At 33.8% G+C, this 19,369-nt stretch overlaps 2 protein-coding genes and 1 pseudogene across 2 annotated transcripts; 1 reads left to right on the forward strand and 2 right to left on the reverse strand.

Annotated features, from left to right (window-relative positions):
- The first annotated feature begins 370 nt into the window (after positions 1-370).
- Positions 371-2,223, forward strand: LOC132315738 (uncharacterized). Its single transcript, XM_059814124.1, has one exon. The coding sequence runs from the start codon at positions 528-530 to the stop codon at positions 1,947-1,949; it is 1,422 nt and encodes a 473-aa protein (XP_059670107.1). The 5' UTR covers positions 371-527; the 3' UTR covers positions 1,950-2,223.
- Positions 2,224-6,778: 4,555 nt separating this feature from the next.
- On the reverse strand, positions 6,779-7,820 carry LOC132267406 (protein GRAVITROPIC IN THE LIGHT 1-like; annotated as a pseudogene).
- A 7,385-nt stretch (positions 7,821-15,205) lies between these two features.
- Positions 15,206-16,161, reverse strand: LOC132267407 (cyclin-dependent protein kinase inhibitor SMR6-like). Its single transcript, XM_059768570.1, has one exon. The coding sequence runs from the start codon at positions 15,872-15,874 to the stop codon at positions 15,560-15,562; it is 315 nt and encodes a 104-aa protein (XP_059624553.1). The 5' UTR covers positions 15,875-16,161; the 3' UTR covers positions 15,206-15,559.
- Positions 16,162-19,369: the final 3,208 nt, after the last annotated feature.

The following is a 19,369-nucleotide window of genomic DNA, read 5'->3' on the forward strand; positions in this document are numbered from 1 at the left end:
CGTGACTTAAATTTTGCATCTTTCATGCTTTCATTTTTGAATTCGTTCTTGCTCTGTGTGACTTTGTTGTGAACATTTGTGTGTATAAATATTTATTTAACTGTCTAAAATATATTCTAATGATATTTTTTCAATTTTTTAAAATAAAAAGTCTTAGGCTGTGAAGGTTTGAGTGTCTAGTTAGGAAAATAAAATTCTAAAATAATAATAATAAAAATAATTTTCTTAATTCATAAATATAGTATCTGTTACTCCATTATTGAGTATTGGATAATCTTATTTTATCTTCATTGTGATTGGAAAGTGTCTTACACTTCAAACAGTTCCAATGAGGCAACACTCCACCTTCTTCTATCTCCTCAGAGTAATATTTTAAGCAGACAAAATCATAAAAACTGTAACAAATAAATGCCTCAGAAAAACAACCTCAAAAAGCGTGTGTGGTAGGTACCTGAAGACTAAATACAAGCTCTAGGACTACACAAACTCAACCCCAAAACCAGAAGCTCAGAAGTCTTCCCACAGAGATGGACACAATCCTCTGCGATGAGCTCCTCCAAGAAATCTTCCACCGCCTCCCTCCGTCGTCTTCCTCCGCCGCCTCTCTCGTCTCCAAGCGCTGGCTCCGCCTCTGCCGCTCCTCCAAGACCTCCCTCTGTCTCCGCTTCTCCCCTCAGACTTTCACACTCGCCTCTCTCTCCTCCTTCCTCTTTCACTACCCTTATCTCTCTTCACTCTCTCTCACCGCCGCCGCCGGCGACGACGCCGCCTCCGCTTTGTTCGATCACCTCCTTCTCTCCGTCGCCTCTTCTTGCCCCAATCTCCAACACCTCCGCTTCCTCACTTGCCCTGTCTCTTTCTTCTCTCTACTTTCTCTGTCTGTCTCTTGCCCCAATCTCACTTCTCTCAGTATATCCCTCTCCAGACCTCTTTCTTTCCACTGGATCACCTCGTTTCTCTCCCTAAAAGACCTCACTGTTGTTTTCACCGGCAACGAATTGAATTCCGATGAATTCGATTCTCAAGAAGAACATCGCGATGAAATGATCAGAAAAAATTTCAACTTTTCACTGCCATTGGAGTCTCTCTCTCTATCCGGGACTCGACCCGGCGATAACTCTCTGAATTGGCTTTGGAGGAGCTGCAAGAAGATTAAGAGGCTGCAATTACGGAGCTGTGAAGGTATTGGTGACACTTCTTTGTTTTCATTGTTCCTTAAGTGTTTGACTTGTCTTCAAGAATTGGAATTGAGGACTTGTAGGACTATTGTTGATAGGGTTTTATTGATATTAGCTGAGAATTGTATATCTCTGAATTCACTGTTGGTTTATGATGGTGGTAGCAAAGAGGGTTTGCTTCAATTCATAAGTACAAGCAGGTGTAATATGCAAAAACTGGATTTAAGATTACCTCTTGATCTTGATAACAATCACTTGCTCGCCGTGGCCTCCAAGTTCAGGGGATTGTCATGTCTTAGGCTGCAGAGTTGTTGTCTTGTTACTGGTGAAGGACTGAAGAGTCTAGGGTTAGCTATGAGTAATGGGCTTGAAGAATTGGCTTTGATAAACTGCGATGTGGTCGAAAGAGAACCGGGGTTGCTGACCACATTAGGGCAGAATTTGAGGGGGTTGAGGAAATTGGACCTGTCTCATAACGAGATGCTGCTCGATAAAGAGCTGATTTCGATGTTGGTTTCGTGTACTTGTTTGGGTGAATTGAAGGTGAGAGGGTGTAAAAGGTTGACTAATGCGGCCATGGTCTCAATCTTGAAGAGTTGTAAGTTTCTGGAGAGGGTTGATATAATGCGCTGTGGTGGGATTGAGGTGAATGCAGTTGAGTTATTTATTTTGAATTCTCCGCAATTGAGACTGATACAAGTTGAGGAAAGCAAGCTTTCTGATGTTGCAAGGATGCGGGCATCCAATAAGATGATCGAGGTTACTGTTTGATTGATGATACTGTGATGGACGAAATGAAGAATCAGCTATTCCATGTAATTTATTGTTGCAATTGAAACAGGTAAATATCTTGTACTTTTTTTGGGTTGATTGTAAATGTTTCTGTTGGGTATGTTGTGACGTAATAATGTTCACATGATGTTTGATACTACAATAATTTGTACTGCTTAAGTTCAAAATAATTTATTTTCCTTCTCTGCTATAATTTTTGCAGAGAACATTTCTGTATCCTAGTAGAGTAATATGATTGACTGGTTCTTTCTCATATTGATACTGCAAGCCTGCAATCATTTTACCTCTGAATTATCGTTATATACATGCTATAAGTATTGATTTGAGGACTAATCATGGAATGTGTATTTGTTTGAGGTGTAATATAGTATATGAAATTCAGTTTTTTATAGAACATAATGCCATCAAAAGACTATTACCTTGTATAATGAGGGTAAAGCTATAACTACAAATGGGGACTGGAAAAAATTACTTCAATTTATTGGAGCATTGCACCTATGTACCCGATGGTTTTCTCCCGGCTTTAATGCGATATGGGCTATAGTGCTCAGTGCTTTAGCGTTTTTCGTTACTAGTAAAGGTGCTGCTATTTTTACAAGGAAATAATTGAGACACTTGAGTGCAATCTGCCAATTTGGGTCGTAGTAGGGAAGCTATACATTGCACTTTTTGGATTAAGATAGAAAGAAGATGGACAGAGTTTTGAATGTCTTTTAGAGGTTAACCAGAGATAAAGAACTTGTGATAGGAGAGATAGGGAGTGGCTGCAAGGAGGAAGGATGAGCAACGACGAGTACCAATGTAATGTAAAACATATGCTCACGAAGAGTTGGAAGCACAATGAAAGCCTAGTAAATCTATCCAATGAAGCCTATTTATGGTATTACTAACAAATCTATTCATTTTTGACATCTGAGAAAAAATGCTGTTAATAAATAATTGTGGGTGTAATAGGATTTATTCATGTTTGGCAGAAAATTAATGTTAGCAAATGGTCTGGAATATGAAAATAATGTATGACTTGCTGCCATTCTGTTGCATTGATTTAAATTAGCAACCATATTCAGTCTTGAATAGGTCATGGCATATTGATTGTTCTACATAAAGATAATGACGATTATGGAAGCTCATTAGGTTTTCAGGTAATTCCTCTACTATGTATAATCATATTTTTTTCCTGTATGTTTGATGAATCTTCCAACATAAGTGAAAGTTAAAGTGAGAAGGAGCAACAGAATGATTCGGGAATATAGAAGGTTAGGAATTGATAAATGAGCAGGAGCAAAAGAATGAGAAGGGAATCGGATTTTTTGGAAATGTAGTAGGTTAGGAATTGATAAATTTATACACTCTCGATGGAACTTTGTTGTCATTCTGCAACCAAATCTCAATCAAGGTAGAATTTATCATTTTTTATTTCACATACTATTGAAATGAAAAATGTCTTGAGTTTTGTTGTTAATCGAAGAGTTGTCTTTGCCCTCTTCTGTAATTATGCACATTGAGGTAGAACTAATAGCTATCATATCTTTATATTGGTGTTGTTAATCGAGTATAATGTTTTGAAATATATAATACGGAGTACTCAATTACAGGTTGCCTGTATTGCTCTTTTAGTTTTAGCTTAAAATGGTAGCTGCTGCTGAGTGTGTGTATTCCTTTGTTTTCTTTAGTAATTGGACATTAATACCATCTGCATACTGAATTAATGTCATTGTTCCAGTTTGTTGATTTCCAAAAGCTTGTTTGAGATAAGTTCTATGAATTTAAACTTCATATTGGAAGTTTCTTTTATATATTGAAACTGAAATTCTTTGTTAGTTCTTCAGCTTTCAACTTTTCACACATTGAACACCAACTTTGGAGCTCCAAGATTTCTAACTGCCTACAAAGCAACTATTCATTTGTTCTGATTTCTTTGACAATGCAAAGCGACTATTTGGAACCATAACAGTGTCTATCTAATCATGAAGAATGTGAATTTAAGTCACAATTCTTCAAAATGAATGTTGCTCTCCCGATCCGTGCTTTCGCTTTTTTTTCTACTTTGTGTAACTTAAATTTTATCGCCTATGCGCTCCCTCTGTATGACTCTTTCACTTTGACTATGTTGTTATTTTTTGTGGCTGCCATATGAAATAATCACATGGTTACAATTGAAAATATAGCCTTCCTGACTTGACCAGAAAAATAAAAATAAAAGTGACCATCTTTGAACAGAACATTCTGTTGTTTTAGGTAAACATGGTCTGATTAATTGTTTGACCAGATAGCTTGATAATTAAATTATATATTTCGTATGGCCTTTAGTATTTTTGATTTACGTTTCTTAATTCTTTGCATTTTCCATTATTCAAATGGCCATCTCCTTGACTCCTAACTTTCAAAATATGGTTATCCTCCTCTCTCTCTCTCTCTCTCTCTCTCTCTCTATATATATATATATATATATATATATATATAATTTAGCAACAATGTGTGTACTCGTGATTCGTGTGTTAATGAAAGTTGTAAACTAAATGCTCCTTTTGCTTTATTCCAAAAGAAAATAATAACAATAAATAAAAATCCATATAGAAACAATGTGAGCACACCTTGTGTGTGGTCGGGATCCTCCTTAGTCAAATCTAACTCCCTGGTCCATTTTTAATCACGGCGTTATCTGTTAAACTCTATTTTAAAATTTATTATATGTATATGTGTGTGTATATATATCAATATTTATATAACTTAAAGAAAGAAAAAGTTGCAAATAAAGAGAAGGAAATATAGAAGAGAAAAGAAGTCAACCTAAACTTTTTATCTCCTTTTTTTAGTCAAAACGAGAAAGTGTTGAGATTTAAAAACTTTTCTTGCTCTTTTCTCTTTTTCATATCTTAACTTGATTTTTGCTATTGTCCAGTGTATGTCAGTGTGATATGTTTTGGGCTTGGTAAGTGGGCTAGGCCAATGTTCAAGCCACTTTGGTTAGTGGGTCTTTGGTTAGGCCCAGCCCAAATCATGGCTTGCAAAAGTGATGTTGCAATCTTCTTGTAGGTTGTGTGGGCTTTGTGGCTTTGACCAAAATCACCACCATTTATTAAACAAGTTTAGAGACAGATCCAAAGCTCAAAAAATTATTTCGAACGGGAAAACAAGAGGTCGACTATGGTGGTTTTGGGCACATGAAGTTCTCATTTTGCACGTACACCAAATAATTATTAATTTTTTTTCCTCTAGGATTGCCAAGGGGACTTGAACTTCCTACATCTAAAATGAGAGGGGAGAACAGGAAACATCTTGGTCAATTAAAACGACAAGATTGAAAACAAAGCAGGTTATGTGGTACCTAATCTTCTAATTTCTATAACAGTGTTTGCTTTAGTTATGCTCTATTAATTTTGATGAAAATGTTTGCATTGCAAATTATTTTTGGAGTTATTATTTTACTCAAAACTTTATGTTTCCTCCCCATTTTTGTTAAGACTAAGAAAAATGCATGGTGAAAACACTTATATAAGAATGAATATATGAACATGATGTGGGCACTTTATATCGACATAGAAGATTGTATATAAACATGTATATAAGTGAGTATATATGTACAATTGTACATTTCTGTAAGCGCTTGTTGCTTGTAATGTTGTTTTGTAAATTCTAGATGGTTATATTTGGAAAATGATACGGTATAGAAACATGAATAAAAAGTTTGAATTTCAAAAACTTGAATTACAAAATAAGATTGATAGAGCTTTTATAAATATATAGATATTTGTAGAAAATTCTAAAAGTTAGATATTTTATCAACACACTACTGACTAGAATTTCTATAAATTAAGCCATTCATTAAAGCTGAACCAACGTACTTAGTGGTGGATTCTACTTATCAACATAAGTTAATCTCATGTGAATTTTTTTATAAATTTTGTTTTTCTCACATGGCGTTAATAAGAAAAGAGTATTTCGTTTTAATATGACTTCATCTAAAGTTAGAGAAGAAACTAGGAGGAGAGGGAGAAGGGGAATATGCAAAATGAGATTAATAGATTTAAAAATATTCTAAGCCTCTGTTTGTTTGCATGTAAAAAATAGCTACCTGAACCTCGCTGTCTCCTCTGTCGTCGTCGGCGGTGCAATGTTCCTCCTCCGTCACGCTCTCCATGTACACCTTCGAAAACCTACTCCTTATTGACGCTAGATCCAATTGTATGGTTCGAGTGTGAGTTGTCAACGTTAGTTTCTTTGGGAAGGTTGACTTTCAGACAATGCGAGGATGAAAAGATAATAAAACTCCTCTTTTGAGTTCAATATTGCCTTCGTTAAAATGACTTTTCAGGGAATAATAATTTATAGTAACAATTGAAAGAATAGAAAGGGGGAGAAGTAGATATAGAAATAAATATAGAAAGAAAGATTGAGAGTGAGAAAGAAAGGATATAACGAGATATTGACTTTTCAGTGAATAATTTATAGTAACAATTGAAAGAATAGAAAGGGGGAGAAAAACTCCTCTTTTGAGTTCAATATTGCCTTCGTTAAAATGACTTTTCAGTGAATAATTTATAGTAACAATTGAAAGAATAGAAAGGGGGAGAAGTAGATATAGAAATAAATATAGAAAGAAAGATTGAGAGTGAGAAAGAAAGGATATAACGAGATATTGAGAGAGATAGAGATGTCAATATTGCCTTCGTTAAAATGACTTTTCAGTGAATAATTTATAGTAACAATTGAAAGAATAGAAAGGGGGAGAAGTAGATATAGAAATAAATATAGAAAGAATTAAAGGATTCTGAAGGTGCTGGACCTCAATCTCAGCATGCCCTTTGTTTATTTATAGAAATTATTAGTAAAATAAAAACTTACAAACAGGCATCCTAATAACTTTAGGACTCTATCACATGATTAAAATATAAAATTCAAATCAAACTAACCCTGTAGATAAGCATCACCTAATTTGTTACTTCCAGTCATCCAAACCTACTCTATCTGCTACATTTTTAAACACAATCCATACAAAACTCAATCTTCCTCTAATGCATCATAGCTATCCCAACCATAGTCCAAGTCAATTGCTTATTCCATGTAGATTAAAAAATGCTTTATAGCCCAAACTTCTCGGCCCAAACATCTCACACGTTACTGTTCATCAAGCTTTCTATTCTTGGCCCATATTACCCACATACCAAGTTAAATCCTTCTTCACAGCCCAACGTCTTGCCATGTCAATGTTCCTCAAGCCCACTTGTGATTCAAGCGCAATTACCAAAATGGGTGTCAACACTCCTGTTCCTCACCTGAAAGATGCTCACCTCTCGATCAAGAACGCCAAGCAATGCAAAAGCCAAACACGCCTCGCCATTTCTACAAAAGCAGTAAAGAAAGCCGTTTCTGGATAATCTCCTGATTCGATCGCCTTTCGCTGATTCAAATCCCCTGAAAACGATGATTCCATTTTCGGATGAATCAATTGAAGATATTTCGTTCTTGTGAACTTTCCAAACGTTGAATTCGGGTTGATCTGAGGACTTGAATCGCACTCACAGACTTCAATTTCTTGAATCTGTCGATGAATTGAAAACATCGATGATGATGGTGATGATGACCATCATCGTGATGAGGTGAAGAATGAGAAAAGAAAGGACGATTGAAACCGTCGGACATTTCTTTGCAAACAAATGATTCGAACGCGAAACCTCTATGGTTTGATTTGGGGAAAATTACATCAGGTTCAATTGCACTCGCGGCTGAATCTATATCCCAATTTGAAGCCTCCATTTCACAAATCATCAACTTGACGAAGCTTAGTATAGATCTAATCGCGTAGTGAAGAACTATGATGAAATCTTTTGGATTGGAAAATTTTTTCAAACAGAAAATAAAAATAAAAATAAAAATAATATTTTGCCTGAAATTTTTTTATGAATAAAATACTTTTCGAAAAAGATATTTTACGTTCAAACAACCGAGCGCTTGTAATATTTGGTAAATGATATTGTATATAAACATGTATAAAAAGTTTGAGTTTTATAAACTTGAATAACAAAATGAGATTCGCAACAACAGAAGATACCTTATTAAAACTTGAGCCACAAAGCATAATAGGTGGATCATTGGATGTTAAAATTGAAACCCTACCACACTATTTATAACCTATAAAACCATTCATGACTAAAAAAAATCACAATTTATTTATTTAAAAAAACTACTAATCTTTCATGCTAAGTAATCCAAGATTATAAGTAATTGATTAATTGAAAAATATATTTTTACAAGATTTAGAAAAAACGTTACGCAACTAAAAAATGATAAAGTTATATTTAGTTGCACTGTATATGCCATTTTCAAATTGGTCGGAACCATGAACGGAGCCAGCTTTAGCTCGCTGGCCCACTAATATTTTTATACATCTAGGTACATAATTAAAAAAAATATTACTTTGTACCCTCTAAATTTTATTTTTCTTTCTAAAACAGCCTTGAGCTTGAAAATTTTACACATATAAATATATAATTTGTAAACACTCTTAAAATTAAATGGACTACATCTTCCGGACCACCTAATATTTTTTAATGTAAAAATAATCGGTCATTAATCATTAGAAGATCACTTATGATTTCAAAATTTTGGTATTTATACTAGCACAATTCATGTTTGTATTGGTTCAAAATATTCCCCTACAATCTTAAATTTGATCCACGTCATGACCAAACGAACACCTCCATTAGTTGTCTCTTGACGCTCGGGATCGATGACGTGGACAGTAGGTGCCATGCCACTCCCTCCTTTTCTCCTCGGTCTGTCTCTCTTTTGGCGCGAAACCACACCTAGAATAAAAAATTATATGTTTGTTTATTTCCCGCCAAAAATATTCCGGGCAGGTCGGGTAGGTAAAAGCTATCGGAATTGGGCTGAGCAGAAAGGACAGTGGGCTCAGTGAAACCGCGTAAAACCTAAAAGGGTTTGTGGCCTAATTGGCTCCGAAAAGAAGGAACAGAAGGGTCTGTGTCCCTAAAATGAGTAGAATTACAATGATAGGTTGAGTGATAGTGTTTTTTTTTTACTTTATTATTCCCAAATTAGAATCTTCTCCTTAGGATTCCTTCCAAGACCATGTGTATGTGTCTATCCATTCTACCCCTATCACTCTCACACAGTACACATAGGATTCCTCTTTACATATCCCTTCAAATAATACCAACCCAATTATGTATATTATATACTTTTTTTTTTTTGTGACTCGAGATATTTGATTTGCAAATTACAAGCGAGCCTTGGTGCAATCTATATTGGCACACACATACCACATGTACTGGGTATGCATAGTTTGCAGAACCAAAATTAGACACGGCACATTACTGGTTTAAATGCAATTTATCTCCGATTTTATTATAGATGCATTTTAATACTTGTTGGAGTGAATTGGGCGTAATTTTTTTTGGATAATAGTAATTTGGAGTCAGGGGAGTACGACTGATTTATGTGAGTGATGATTGATATCATCATGATATTATTAATTCATGATGACATTCATCTTTATTTGCATAAAATTGGTCGGATGTGTTAAGTGTCAGAATCTCTATCAGTATTCATTTTTTAAAACTTTGCACATAGGACTAGAAACTCAATGATACACCGATGTTTACCAGATAATCTAATAAAGATGAGTTTTAGTGATCTTTGTTGAATTTTTAAAATTGAGTTAAACATCAATTTTAAGTTGGTGTTAGAAGTAAAGGCTTAATAAATTTAGAATATTTACTAAATTAATAGGTGATTATTTATGACATTAGAAAGAGTTTTGAAAAGGTCGATACATTCCAAATTTGGTGAATGATCAATGAAGAAACTTGTAGAACTAGCATCGAACAACAATTTCATGTTAGCAATAGGTACGAAAACAAAAAGGAAAAAACAATGTTTTGAAAATTCATCATGTATAAGATGTACTTGATTTAAGATCTTGTGTATTTTGATGTTTGAGGAAGAAATTTAGTTGTTATGGATCTTGTGAAAATAAAAAATAAAATAAAAAATTTGAACCAAGCAATCTTTTATAAAGTTAACATAGGACTTTCGAGTCATCAATCCAACTCGGTCAAGTTATGATTGTATCTATACATGTATCTACACCATGAAAGAGAGGTTGTTGGTACTTATATGTGTAACTTTTCAACTGTTAAGACGTATTTTAAAAATCATAAACACAGAAAGGGCACAAAGCAAACCGTGTAACTAGTATCATTCTTTCTAGAGGGATTGATGGAGACCAATTCACCTAGATTAACTCAATCGAAAATTCTTCACAAGTACATAATTTTTTTCAAAGTAACTTCTTCCGATAAAATATTTAAAGTTGTGTTTGAGAACATAGAATCTGGTCTTGTATTTGAAAAATTGAACTAAATTTCTTTCGATACTAGATTTAAAACGCTCATACGATACTCCCAAACATTAAACCGGCTTGTTTTTTCCTTCTCACAACACATATACATGTATCATATGGTGTTGTGACTTGTGAGTAGGGTATTTATGTTGGTAGAAAAAGTTACTGGCTCCTCAGTGTGGAATGATTTTACTTAAGTTGATGACTTATGCTCCTACTATAAAATACTCCACATGGTGTAGAAGCAATAATGCTGTTTTTCTTGTATAAGCAATTTTGCGGTAAAACACTTGTTTAATTATCACCATGTTGCTCTCTTTTCTTTGTCAACTAAAATAAATAAATGAATAAAGCAAAAAAGATCACTCCATTTGTTTTGGAGAAATTTTGAGTCAATTAGGCTAAGATCTAATAATGCAATTCATCATTACCATAATCCTTAATCAAGGGTAGGAAAATATGACATTTTTATTTTTATTTTTATTGCAAGTAGAAGAAGTGATTTGAAACATTGAACTAGTTGACACACACAGGTAAGAGGGACTTGAATGCTGAACTTGTACCATGTGTCAGCTCCTAAATAAGATTCTAATTGGTTGCTGCAATATGGATTGGCCCCATCATGATTGATTGGATTGATGAATATAAGTTATATATATATATATATAGGGTAAAAGGCAATAAACCTCCCTGAATTATTAGAGTATTTCACAAAACCCCCCTATATTAACAATTGCCCCCTCAACTATTAAAAATGTGCAATTTAAGGACAGTAGTCTAATAGCAGTTGACAGAAAAATTAATTGACCATTTTGCCCTTACAATAGACTGGTATGTCATTTTGTTGTTTTTTAACCTTCATCTGCTAATCCCTCTTGCCAACATTGACAGCACATCAAGTTTTATCACATATTACTGTTATGTTTGCTTTTTGCTAAAATTTGCGCCAAACAATCCCCATCTCTTTGATCATTGAAACCCTAAATTTGTTGCTCTGACCAGTGACCATTGAAACCCTAAATTTGCCAAAATCAAATAGTCATAAGCAACCAAATGCACAACAAGAAAAACAATTAAAAAAAAAAAAAAAACCAGTAACAGGGCAAATTTATACCGAAAGCCAGCAACTAAAAATATCCCAAACATCATAGTGTTATCTCTCCTTCGATACAATCTCTGGCTATGAATCGCAATCATTAACAACCCAATCACAAAACCCCAAACTCTAGCCGCAATATCCAATTACAAAAGTTGCCAACCCAATCACAAAACCCAAGAATATGTTGTCAATCATCAAGTAATCCCAATCGCAAAATCTAAAAAATATGTTGTCGTCGATCAACAAGCAAACCAATCGCAAAACCCCAAGAGTGATCACCAGGCAAACCCAATCGCGATCGTAAAATTCTCAACCCATCATCGCCAAACCCATATAAGAGAACTTTCACTGAAACCACTGCCGCTGCAACAGGCACATTGGTGGGTCTCGCCGTCGAAACACCATCGCCATCACGATCGCCGATTATCAGGCTTTATCGTCGTTAGTTCAGACTTTCAACCTTGTCGCCACCATGTTGATTCTTGCTGTCACCATCAGAATCTATTGCTGTTATATTCCTTAGCTGATCTTCGCCGTCATCGGATCTGCTGGTAGGATCTGCTTGAGAACGAGAGAGAGAGAGTTTGGTAGAGAGAAGGAGTTTCTTTGACGAAGCTGACTAGATTTGGGAGTTGGAGTGGGTTTTAAATCGGGTCAAAAGACAACCCGATTTAAATGGGTAATAAGGTTATTCTTGCCATTTAAAATTTATGCTTAGCTTATGTGATGTCACACACCACTTTAACGTTGAAAATTCACCGGAATTTGAACGGAATTGGGATATTTGCAAAAAAAGGGATAGTTTAGGGGGTTAATTGTAAAAATAAAAGTTTAAGGGGGTTTCTTGCTAAAGAGAGCATAGTTTGAGGGGGTTTATTGCCCTTTACCCATATATATATATATATATATATATATATATATATATATAGTTTTGTTATTGTCTTTATCAGTTTAAATGATTTTAAGGGTCCCCATTCCCCCACAGACAGAATTTACCAAGTTTTGGCTCAAGACTTGCTTAAAGCCACATTTTAAAGATGACAAGCAAGTCATTCACTGTGATCAAACTTGGTCAAAAATGAGGATCTGAGTGTGAGCAGGGTATTTAACTATTTATCTCTCTCTCTCTCTCTCTCTCTTTTTATTTATTTTTTATTTTTTTATTTTTATATTTAAGTAAGTTGTATTAATCTTACTTTACCCCATGCTTTTGATTAACCTCTTTTCTTTATGTTATTCTTTTGATTGAAGTCTTTTCCTTATATGTTTCCTATTTAGATTATGAACTCTTTTACTGCACACTCTGTATTTGCTGATCCAAATGATATTGGACAGTATGCATAATGAAGTGTTGTTACTAAAGTTTTATAGAATCTAGGTAAGTAATTCAGGCTTATATTGTTGGAATATATAACCTCATATTAGAGTGTGGCTTCGATATGTTTTGGGTGATTGCACGTATTCGGAATTTACAAATCATTCGAGAGTTTAAGGTGACTAATGGATGTTGATTGGTTTGACCTAAGCATCTAATTAAGTAATTTGATGGATCATAATGAAAAAATAAAGATGCGAAAGCGGGATCATTATATGAATATGAAAAACTTGTATGCCCTGTATATCAATATACAAACTTTTACAAGTTATTGAGAAATACAGAACTTGGACATGGGCTTATTATGTGATATAAAAACTTGAGCAGGACACATGTAAATAAGAGAAAAACTTGGGCGGCAGCATAAATTTTATAAAACTCAAACAAAAATATTTAGAATTTGACCCATAAATAACCTGAATTATGGGAGCTACAGGCCCTGCCAGTCACTTCTGAACACACAAACCTAGTCTGAGTATTGTGCAGTTTAAGTTTCCTCTTTGAAAAATCTATCTACACATTATTGACCAGAAGGATTTTTTAAAGCAGCATCTGTTGCTTCCTAGAAGAAAGCAATGAAGTAAAAAATGGAAGCATATCCTAAAGAACAGTGCTAGTGTGCTACATAGGATAAGTTGCTTGCAATGAGCCTGTGTTTTCATCCGTTGAATTGAATGTATAACGTCATATGATATTTAGTTCAACGGACGAGAACACGTGCTCATGTGAGAGCGCCCTCATTCATTTAACTAAATGCATAACATGAATTAAATGTCTAACATCATACGAAATTTAATTTAACGGATGATAACACATGTTCATGTAAGAGTGTTCTCATTCATTGAACTACACGTATGACTGAATGAATATGTGACTGACGTCATTCAATGGGTAAGCACACGTGCTCGTGTGAGAACGTCATTATTTTTGAATTGAATGTCTGACATAATAATATTTAATTTGACTTGACGGACTCAAATAAAATCGTAACATTTTTTTATTTTATAATTCCATTGAAATAATCCAATGATGGAATCCAAGTACACCTTTAAATTAAACTAAGTAGGCAATTCAATCCAAAATTAAATGACCACCATCTGACAAAGTAAGACCATAATTTTTGTAACTACAGTTATAAAATGCATTCTTAAACACTAGTGATCCACATGAAACTTTCTTTATTATCCTAAAAGAACTCTAAGATTAGGTGAACTACCCCTCAAATCCCTTGATTTGATCATGCACAAAATCTGCTGTCTACTCCATTAGTATAATTAATCAAAGGGTAGTTTGGCAAATGAAAAACAAACCTAGCTCTCAAGTCTTATCCACAAAAGTAAATCAATTGAACTTGTAATATTATGGACAAAAGTGTCTTTGTCATCAAGTGTGTGATGGAACAGTCAATTTGGACACACACCAAACACACTATTAAACCCCACATAGGATTCTAATCTATCACAGCCCCATATGTGATGATTGTCTTTTCATCATCAGAGGAACTGCATTACGAGGAACTTGGGCTTTGAGGTGGGACATATATGTGAGTAGGAGGACATGGGAAGGCTAAAAACGGTACTTGAGTTGAGGGACTATGTCACTATGAGAACCATGATATGTAGCATCTCAGTCATGAAAAAGATTTTACTTTTTACATTTTTTGGGCAAACTTTTGAGTTCTAGGGCTAGATTTTGACTGTGGTTTGATGAACTGTGCACTCATTAATTGCACGTGTGCGTCATGCTTGTGTTAGACACTAGAGAGAGATTTGAATGCAGAGAGTGAAGTGGAGGTGTCCGATCACTTACTTGTGTGACACAATCGTAACTGTGAGCTGTTTGCGATCTTACGTTGTATTACAACACTAAAAACACAATGAGAGTTATATTGTAGAAGATCCAGACTCATCTATACTAAATGTTAACTTGTAATAGGACAGTATTTCTTTTTATACTGGACGATCACTATCATTTACACGTGTAACACGATCATAAGTTTGAGTGATTGTGAACGTGGACTGTGCAACACATGTTGATGTGCTGGACTGGCAGAGGATCCGGACTCATTAATACTAATGTTAAGTGAGGAACAGGGGGATGGAGGAGGGGTTGAACAAAGAAAGAAGAGAAACTTCATGAAAGAAGCAGATTTACTGTGTGAGAGAGCAAATAAGCTTAAGAAGTCCTGCAAATGAAAAATAAAAAGCTCTGGTCATGTCAGAAATGCAACTAATTTGTATTGAAATTTGAAAACCATGTTACACTCTATTGAATACTTCAATGAGAAAGGGATCAAACTTAGCTAGGAGAGGGTCATTCCAGCCATGTAACAAAACTTCTTCTACTCAAAGGCACAATTTGTGTGTGTGTGTGTGTGTGTGAGAGAGAGAGAGAGAGAGAGAGAGAGAGAGAGTGATAGAATAGAGAGTGCATGAGTGAAGAGTGAATCTTTAAGCTTAAGGAGTGAAATGACAATTAGAGTCTCTAGTCATGCCAGTCAGTTACTACTTCAAACTCTTGAGACACTTTGTAGTCATCATCACATTCACATAATAAAAATAAATAAAGAAATAAGGAACATAATTGCAAAACCTTCCCAAAAAAAAATTAAAAAAAAATTCATTAAGCATAGCTTGAACTAAACTAGATAAAAATATTATACATAACATTATCATCTACTCTAAACTACTAAAAGAAACAGAGAAGCCAAAAAAAAAAAATTCCAAGACTATGGACTCGCGAATAGAAACTCAATTTGCTCTCTCAACAACATGGCGTATAAATACTGTTTCCAAGTCCGGTGGAGTAAAAAACTCCCTAACACCATTGTAGTGACATGTTGACACCGGCCGGCGCTTTCTGGGCGCCGGCGGGCACGGCAACTTCTCCGGTATCCTCGATTCTTTTGACGTCGGTGTCGTCGAATCATTGTCGTCTCCATCCCCCTCTTTTGGTTTTGCAGTTATTGACTTCAACGGAGCTCGTACCACGATTCCGGCGATCACCCATTTCTTGCCGTCCGATTCTAGGCCTCCCTCAGTTTGATGCTTCTTTGAAAAACCCATTTCGAATCCAAACTAAAAATGAAAATTTTGAACTGAAACAGAGAGGGAAAAGGAGAACAAAGAATAAATCTTGAAAATAAACAATATTTCTTGTGTTTTACAGAAGAAGAGAGGTGTATCGAAGTGAAATGAAAGATGGGTTTTGATTTGAGAATCAATATGATTCGATAAAACTCTAGAGAGAGGAGGGAATAAGCAAAAAGGGTCTTTGTTTCTCACTTATGATTCTATTACTATGTAAGATGGTGGAGAGAGAGAGGGGATGAAAACTTCAAACGAAGAAAGTGGCGTCAAAATGAGAATTGTGATGTAGAAAGTGTGATAGAGTGAATATATATCTATATGTGTGTATATATAATTTTTGTGTATATCTATGTGGAGTTATGCTGCTGTGACATGGACCTCCTAACAGTTGTGTCATAAGCTATTATTTACATTAGTACATTAAATTAGTACACAATGAAAATAATAATAATAATAATACACAATAAAATTAATAATAATAATAATACTTCCTCAGTTTCATTAAAAATATCACGTTTAAGGAATTGTGACTTACAAAAGTACCATATTTAGAGACTGTAAATTATACTCTCTCGGTCTACAAAAAGTGTCAATTTTATTTTTGAGTGTTTCAATTCAAAATTTAATATATTATTATTTTAGTATTTTTAATTTATTCTCTTTATCTTAAAATTATAAATGCATGTAAATCCACTACAAAAGGCTATATTTAAATTTTATTTTTATTATTATAGTTTTAAAAACATAAAAAATTACTAGTATATGTTAGATTCCCAAAAAGGGATTTTATTTTTTATTTTTTTAAAGGACATAGGGCTCATCTATCACATAAGTGATCTCACTAAAAACATATTCAACTTAAAATGTCATACAGTAAAATAAAATAATTATACACCATGATCAAAGATGATAATTTAAAAATGGCTAGCTCAGCGTATAAGTATCACAAAGACAGATCTAGAAAATTATGGTGGGGACGGAGTGTTTTTAACAAATAGAAAAAAAGATTGTGGGGGCAATAGTGGAGTTTTTCGTAAGTTCCATGGGAGCAAATTCAATATTTCAAATCTCTCTCTCTCTCTCTCTCTATATATATATATAATTCAAAAGAATAAAATTATTAGGTATATAATACAAATAGGAAAAAAATTAAGTGAGGGCGAGCCAACATTAGGTCTTTGCCTAGATGTACACAATTTACGCAGATATTATTTTCGATTTTAAACCCGTAATCTCCAAGTCATCCAATGGAGCAACCTTCTTGCTAAGCCCATTCTCTCAAACATAATAATTTAATTTGGTCAAATGACTTCAAAATAAAAAGAATGTAAAAATCAGACTAATTAATGTGATTTATTATAAATGAATTGTGATAGGATTTTTTAACAATATAATTTAAAAAAAAAAAAATACTTAGACGTAACCAGAGTTCATGATCATGGTTCACCGTATTGTCCGATACGTGATATATCGGTCGATACAGTTAATGTATCGACAAATTTGTACTGATTTTATTTAAATACGTTACACTGCGACCATGACTGATATTAAAACCATATTCATGACAATATGTTCTATATATATCCATCTCTATCAATATATATATATACATACATACATACATATATATAGACATGAAATATTTCAAAGAAACCCGTGACCGAAGGAAAAAACAGTGTCTGTAAGAATAGCCGCAACGCAAGGAGATAATTTACGGAAGACGGGGGCATGACAAATCATGAACTAGTTGTCAATGGATCATTATCTGCTTTTATTCACAAGAATTAAAAGGAAATTAAAATTTTGAATTTCAAAAATAGAATAAAATTAAATTTTCATTGAAGTGTAGTGGTCGTACTGATGATGGACAAATCTATGTTTATGCATGGTACAAATGGTTCAGGTGATATGGTACCACACTCATGTCACAAATATAAATCCAAAACTTTATGATTGACACCATCAATATCAATGTTAACGGATAAGTTCAAGGTTTGATTACGATCATTGTTTTTAGATAAGTGGGTTCCAGTCGTATCTGGTTTAGGAATTTCAAAATCATGTGAATTGTGTACAAATTTATATATATAAATTTCGTAATGTTTAAGAAAAAATCTATATTCAATTTAAAGTCAGTAATAAGCATGGGACATCTGGCTGATACTAAACGTCAAAAAAGTGGGCTGCCCGTGAAATACGGGCAGCCGAAATTTTGGCGCCAATTGTTGGTATTTCGTTTTTCAACGTCTCTATTTCCCGCCCTGACACTTTGATTTCCCCATTTTACAGTGCTCTGAGTACTATTCTCAGAGCAAGTATTTTACTGACACATTACGACGTCGTTTGGCAGTGCCCATAGGCTCTTAGCTTGTAAGGGGTGGGACATTTTCATTTTTTATTTATTTATTGAAATACAAAAATTTATATGCCCCACTTAAATCCTCAACTTTTTATTTAAAATCATGAAGTATTTGATGGCCGCTATTTTTTGTTTTGAAAATTGACAACACTAAATTTGAATCGTGAAATATTATGAAAATTAACAACACTAAATTTGAATCATGAAATATTATGAAAATTAATAACACTAAATTTGAATAGTGAGCAACAGGTAGTGGCTTAGCGGTACTAAATTCCTATTTCTCAAAAAGAGATCAGGGGTTCGAGGCTCCATTGAGACATGAGTATGTAAGTACCAACTAAAAAAAAAAAAAACAATTTGAATAGTGAAATATTATGAAAATTAAGTGTGATATTATTACAGTGGCTAGTCATCTCAATTTATCCTTAAAATACTCATATGAACATATAAGGTAGAGCAATAAATTAAGATTGTCTTCTATTACGTGACAAAAAAATTTCCAACTTTATGATATTTTGAAATATAATAATAAGTCGGTGCAAAACTAATGTCTAAGGATCATATAAATCAAATTGGACAGTTAGAGTAAAATAAATGTGGCGGTGTTGTCCGAGTGATAAATGATTAGATCAACTACAATGATATTGTGCTATATAATTATTTGTTCTTGCGATTATAGTCTATATTTACATAATTTTTCATCTTTTAAATTTTTTTGTTCTCGAGTTCTACGGTATTTCTTTTTGGTCCTAAAAATGCATTACATTATAACTTGATGTGATAAAAATTGAATGATACCCTTCTTGTAAGCTAAATGTTATAGTTATGAGTAATACATATTTTGGCTGATACGGAATATATATTTTTTGTGGGGTTAATACATGATGAGGTACGGAATATATATTTTTGGGGGGATTAATACATGCATATCAAGCACATATTTTTGTTAATTAAATATTTTATAAACTGATTTTGAATGAAAATTATTTTCAAATTTAATTAAAGAATGTGTAGTGATGTGATATTCATACTCCAAATTTCAACTCTTGCACTTCACCAGGAGTAAGTAACATCTCCAAAATTTAGCATAATAATTTATAATAATTATG

The sequence above is a fragment of the Cornus florida genome, unplaced genomic scaffold (genome assembly GCF_030987335.1).
Source record: "Cornus florida cultivar Cherokee Brave unplaced genomic scaffold, ASM3098733v1 CherokeeBrave_3.0.0_Hap2_Chr07, whole genome shotgun sequence".
Classification (NCBI taxonomy): Eukaryota; Viridiplantae; Streptophyta; class Magnoliopsida; order Cornales; family Cornaceae; genus Cornus; species Cornus florida.